This window comes from Trifolium pratense, linkage group LG1 (assembly GCF_020283565.1).
Source record: "Trifolium pratense cultivar HEN17-A07 linkage group LG1, ARS_RC_1.1, whole genome shotgun sequence".
In the NCBI taxonomy this organism is placed as follows: Eukaryota; Viridiplantae; Streptophyta; class Magnoliopsida; order Fabales; family Fabaceae; genus Trifolium; species Trifolium pratense.
In genome coordinates, this window is record NC_060059.1 from 37,986,287 (window position 1) to 37,992,229 (window position 5,943).

The following is a 5,943-nucleotide window of genomic DNA, read 5'->3' on the forward strand; positions in this document are numbered from 1 at the left end:
GAAGAGAAAAATTCCTTCTACCCACATTGTCCAGACCCAAGAAAAGAAATGGGCCTAGGCCCACATACAGACATATCATTGTTCACAATTCTTCATCAAACTCAATTTTAGAAAGGGAGACTCCTAATTATAAGACTATAACATAATTAAAAATTCTCCACAATTCATTCAAAAGAAATAAAAATAAAAAAATTCTCCACATTTCTCTTAATTATTATCATGTGTGATTTATCTGGAAAAAAAAACCCAATAATTATAATGCATATACTAATAATTCTAATGCATATATTAGTACATATGATTATTATATAGTATAATATATCATCATATATACATCAATCAAACACCTATGAATGCTTCTAGTGCATTTTCTTTGAGAGTTGAAACAAAGTAGTCTAAATAATCCCCATATTTGAATGAACGATAACGTAGAGGATGCATTTTATCATCAACCAATTCATGTGGCACCTCAATTTTCACCTTTTCCTTTGGAATTGTAAATAATCCAAATGAGTATCTTTCTTTGTCTCCACACATAGTCACTCTGTGTGTAGGTGCATGAAGTCTCCCATTGCTCCATGCCTATAAATTAAATAATCAATTTGCATGTCCTAATTAAGCATCTATTTTAGTGAAATTTATATGAAAATCATATAGTCATAATAATATTTTTTTTACAACTACATTATGACTATGTAAAATTAAATTTTTTTCAAGTCATAATTTTAAAATTTTCTTAATCTGTCTGAAAAAATTAAGATGATAATTAATAGTCATAATATTTACAAAATATCAGTCATAATATTTTTAAGTGAAATTAATAGTCATATTATTTTAATTTTACAAAATTATTTATATGAGAAAATCATATAGTCATAATTTATTTTATTTTTTTAAAATTTTTCTTAATCTGTCTAAAAAAAATTAAGATGACAATTATTTTAGAACGGTGTGGGAGTATATAGCAACTAATTCAATAAAAAAAAAAATTAAGAGCAATTGCAATATTACATATATGCATGAAAGTACCTTGAGTGCGTCACCAACAATGACAATAAAGCCTCCTTGAGGTATATCCAATTGAATCCATTTATTTGCTTTAGTAAGAATCTCAAGACCTTGTACTTCATTTTGGCATAAAATGGTTAAAGTATTTTTGTCAGTGTGAGGTACCAATGCAATTTCACAATCTTTGTTGATTTCAGGAACTTTGTACTTCATGAATCTAAAACTACTATGGTACTTCAATTCTTCAATAGTTGAATTATATTGTTTTGGAAGACCATAACCATCTAGAATCATCTTTAGAATGAGGGAATGCAATTCAACCATCTTGGTGTTCATAGCCTTTAGTGTCTCACTATATACAAAAAAACAACAACAAAAATATTGTGAAAATAATTTAAAAATTTACACATATGAACTAGCTTGGCCCACATTGTGAAAATAATTTAAACATTTACTAAATAGATCTCACTAAACTCTATCAATTATATATAGCTCAAACTAGTAAAAATGTCAAAATTGTTAGGTCGAATGTTGTTATTTGACTTCAAATTTTAACTCGCTCACTTATATATGTGTGAGTTTTCAATAACTATTGTTATTTTATCTATTAAAAAAATCTCACAAAAGATTCTAATTACTACGTTTGAACAAAAATATATTTTTACTTTAATAGTTGTATCCGCAAAAAAGTCAAGAGAGTAGTACTTCTATAGCTTCCCTTCTCCACAAGCACCCAATTTGTTCACTATAAATGAAAGTTTCAATTTAATTTGATGCTAAATAAATAAAGCATCCATCATCCTATTGAATAATAATTAATCATATTTCTATTTGCAATCTTAAATACTGGAAACTCTAGTTTAATTAGGAATATGATTTGACCTTAACAAGCATGTATTCCATCAGTTGCTCACTTTGTTAATGGTCCATATTCTTGCAACAACAAAAAAATTCATATTCCGGATCATAAATATTAATGAGTAAACGTCAAAAGAAATGAAATGGAGATTGGGTAGTAATATAAAATTTTAAGTATGTACAAATGAATATTCTTCATGAATTAAATGCTTACATGGTAACCCATTTCTTCATGAATAATACCACATTTGATTCTTGTGTTACTTGTAAACAATCTATTGTAACAATAAGTATTTTCTTTCACAAGTTTGTTTATGTCGGTAACATTTTCCTTATTTATATCGTATTTTCAAAGGTGCACTACTAATTAAAACTTGAAAAGTGAACATGTACCACTTAAGTATAAGCAACAAATACGTAACCCAATTTAATACCACCAAAGATCTCATAAAATCAACAAGCTGGTGTTAACTCAATGCAAACAAGTACTCATTCATGGAACAAACATTTTCTTCACATAGTAATAATGAGAACAATTAAATTTGAATTTTGAGATATCATGAAATTACACCTCTCGAAAAAGAAAAAAAATACACCACTCAGAAATGGTTTAAATTAAGGTGAATCCTTACTATTTTTAATTTAAAAAAAATAAATCAATTTTATAATATAAAAATGAAAAAATTATAATATTTTATTTTAAAATATTTAAAATTAATAAGGTTTACGTTTGAACCAGATCGATATTATACATCCCAATCCTTATCTAAAAATAATAGCGGTAATAAATTAATAATTTTTTTTACAAGACGAAAAACATCTAGACATTGGAGAATAAAAAAATATTATTAATAATTATAAAAACAACATATTTTCAAATAAATATTATGTAAATAAGCAAAGAAGAAGAAAAAATACCAGAAAGTTGGATTTCCTTGAGGCCACATGAGATTAGTAAAAGCCAAAGAATTATCTTGAATGGGAGCATCATGAATTCCAAAGGTTTGACATAAAGGAATGGTAGGAGAGTCACCACCATTGTAGCTACTAAAAGGAACATCACTTTTATGCTTCCTCTTAATTTCTTCAGGTAAATCAAACAAATCTTTCATTCCCATTAACATGTTTTCACATGGGAAATTATTTTTATCATACATTAAGATAAAGCAACCATAATTCTCACATGCTTCTCTTACTTTTTTGCTCATATTTTTCCACTCTTCACTCCCTTGATCAAATCTTGAATCATATATAGAAAAATCTAGACATGGAATTTTTTCAATACTCTCACTACCCATTTTCTCTCTTTAATTCTCTTGGTGGTTCTTTCACAATATTCTGATAAAGTTGTTGTGTTGTATATATATAGTGACGTACTTGAGATTGATTAAGTTACAATAAAGCCAAGCTGCGGAAAAGAAGGACTAAAACTACTATATAGGGAAACGGATAGGGTCCTATCATATATCAAAATTAAATGCCAAAAAATAAATTGAGTTCACACATTTATGATTTATGTAGTGTCACATATCTATAATTTTTTTTATTTTTTTTGTATTAATATTCCGATTTCTAGGGTAGTGTGAATACTGGTAATCTAGAGCTCAACCGATAAGTAAATAAGGTCTAGTCGAGAATTATTCATCTAAGGTCTAGTCCACATTATTGTGTGTGTCAAGCTGATTCTCCAACGGAGATTATTCACCTTAGTAAAGGAAACTTTGTGCCTATAATATGATAATTCGAAAAGAAAAAGAAAAAAATGTCTAATAGAAGGACAAATTAAATATACCAATGGAGGTTGGATCTTGCGGGAAAAAAAAGTCAAATTTGTCTCGTAAATGTAACTCAATTGATAACTACTATGTACTATATCAGACATTACTAAAGAGATCAGAATTCCAACTAGGGACATGGGGGCGAGCAAGGGCTCCAACCCCACTTTCAATATATTTCTAGATCCATCTTTGATTCGAATCCTGAACTTTTCACTTCACCACATTTAATCGTATAAATCTCGTCATTAGACTATGAAAGAAAAAAAAGACTGAATCTTTCTTTTAAACATAATTGTTGTCACTATTCACATAAGAAACGTGAGTGTTTGCTTAGTTATTACTCTTACGTACGTTTAATGTGGTTACATTAAAGAACTACTAGTCCATATAGGATGAGCAAATTTAGGAATTGAAATGTTTAGAAGTTTGCAGAAATAATATATTATTGAGGAGTGAGGTATGGAGCTGGACAGAAGTGTGCCACCCTGTAAAGTCTTATTATGTTCATGCATGCAAGCCATTTGTTTTAGATACGTTATTAATTAAATACGCTGTCTCTTAAACATAATAAATGCAGCTTCATATAAGAGTAGTATATATTTTAGTTTTCATTTATAGATAGATATTTGACAGTGAATGCTTGGTTGGCTATTGCTACTATATCTGGAACCATATCTTTTCCTTGCAAGCAAGGCATGTAGTAGTTATAACTCAAGTATCTCACTTTCCTCCATATATTGATGTCATCGGGTCATCCGTCATCTATATCTATACACTAAACTTAACAGTGTTGGGTGCGATAAGCTGTGTTAAGAAGTCTTATATCGATTGTTAGATTGTCTGAATATGTGTTTATGAAGTTGAGTTAGACTCAACTCCAAATTATAAGAATTTGAACCTTTTTGTTTTTTTTTTTTTTTGACAAGCAAGATTTTGAATTATAAGAATTTGAACCTATTAAAAATATTAGGTGTGAATTAAAATTCGTAAATGAAAGAATTGAGGTTGAGCAAAATATGAGGACATGTAAAAATTTAATGTCTTTAAAATTTTAGTGAAGATGTGGTGTTAAAAGTTACTTGCTTTTAACCTAATGTATTGATCAAATTCAGTGAAACTCCCCTCACAGCTCAATATATAACATGCGCATACATCCATTTTATGCCTTGAAATGCATAACGTAAAAGAGAAATGATGCGATAAATGTAATATTGTTGGTATTGTGATATGAAGAGAAAATAGGTAATGAATAAATAGTTGAGAATTAAGATATCCAAATATCATTAATTGCCTACTCAAATACCTCTGGCTTTACACACACGGAGAGCAGAAAATCAGTGATTCGGGTTCGAACATAAAATTCCATATAAGGGTGGAAATAAGGGTAGAAAATTAGATAGTATATACTACCTCATTTTTATATATTAACTTAATTAATAATTAGAAATCAGTTTAATAGACCTAAAAGATTTTTTATAGCTTGTGTCCTAACCTTTTTAGCTGAGCCTGGATCCTCTCCCGTGAGAATTTTGTTGGAGGGATTCCAGTGCCAATCTACACCATACAAATTTTGTTGTTCTGATCTGTTTGCCAAAAAATAACATCAATGGTCCAAATGTAACTGGAGATAATTTTTAATTTCAGAGGATCCTTTTCCTTTTTAGCTAAATAAGATAAGATTTATAAAAGTCTATAACTCCTACTCTAGTTTTTTTATAAAAAAAAAAAAAAAAAGAAAGAAAAAATTGGCCACATAGCTTTAACCTAAATGGCAAAATAGAGGTGTCAACTGTTTAATCCATAATTTTCAAGTTGAGGTTGAAGTTTTGGTCCACATTAAGTTGGTATATATGCACTGCATAACCTACTGAAAAATGGGAAGAACGGCGTGACCTATCAAATGGATATGGATTATGTACGGTTAAAGTCAATACAATCATGCGGTCGGATATTATTGGTCATCCGATTAAGATCAAACTATCTTAATTTAAGCACATGATTTTCAGAATTCTTAAATTAAAATAAGATCATCTTATAGAAGATCATCTTTTAGACCGTCCGTTCAAGTAACGGCATAATTGTACAAAGATAAAGTAACTACATCTAACCCATTTCTCTTATCGAACCATTGTTCAAAAATATCTTTTTTGTTTGTATTTTACAATTATCTATATCTATTTGGCACCGGTAAAAAAAAATCCTTATTGAATTATAAACGTTAAATCATTGTATAATTTGATATTTTTTTTCAATGATTTCTATTATTTATTTTTTACATTTTTTTCTGTAGATATACGAG

At 28.6% G+C, this 5,943-nt stretch overlaps 1 protein-coding gene across 1 annotated transcript; it reads right to left on the reverse strand.

Moving 5' to 3' along the window:
• LOC123914885 (probable 2-oxoglutarate-dependent dioxygenase AOP1) lies at positions 1-3,242 on the reverse strand. Its single transcript, XM_045966049.1, has 3 exons — positions 2,785-3,242; positions 1,030-1,360; positions 1-582 (listed from the first exon to the last, which is right to left on the reverse strand). Exons 1-3 carry the CDS (start codon positions 3,162-3,164, stop codon positions 340-342), a joined length of 954 nt encoding a protein of 317 aa, XP_045822005.1. The 5' UTR covers positions 3,165-3,242; the 3' UTR covers positions 1-339.
• Positions 3,243-5,943: the final 2,701 nt, after the last annotated feature.

Bases quoted from the DNA above. Each gene is read 5' to 3' on its own strand.
- LOC123914885 (XM_045966049.1), bottom strand. From the start codon at position 3,164: ATGGGTAGTGAGAGTATTGAAAAAATTCCATGTCTAGATTTTTCTATA. The intron at 1,361-2,784 runs GTATTTTTTCTT...TTTTGTATATAG, and splicing joins CAAGGAAATCCAACTTTCTG to TGAGACACTAAAGGCTATGA. The intron at 583-1,029 runs GTACTTTCATGC...TTTAATTTATAG, and splicing joins TTGTTGGTGACGCACTCAAG to GCATGGAGCAATGGGAGACT.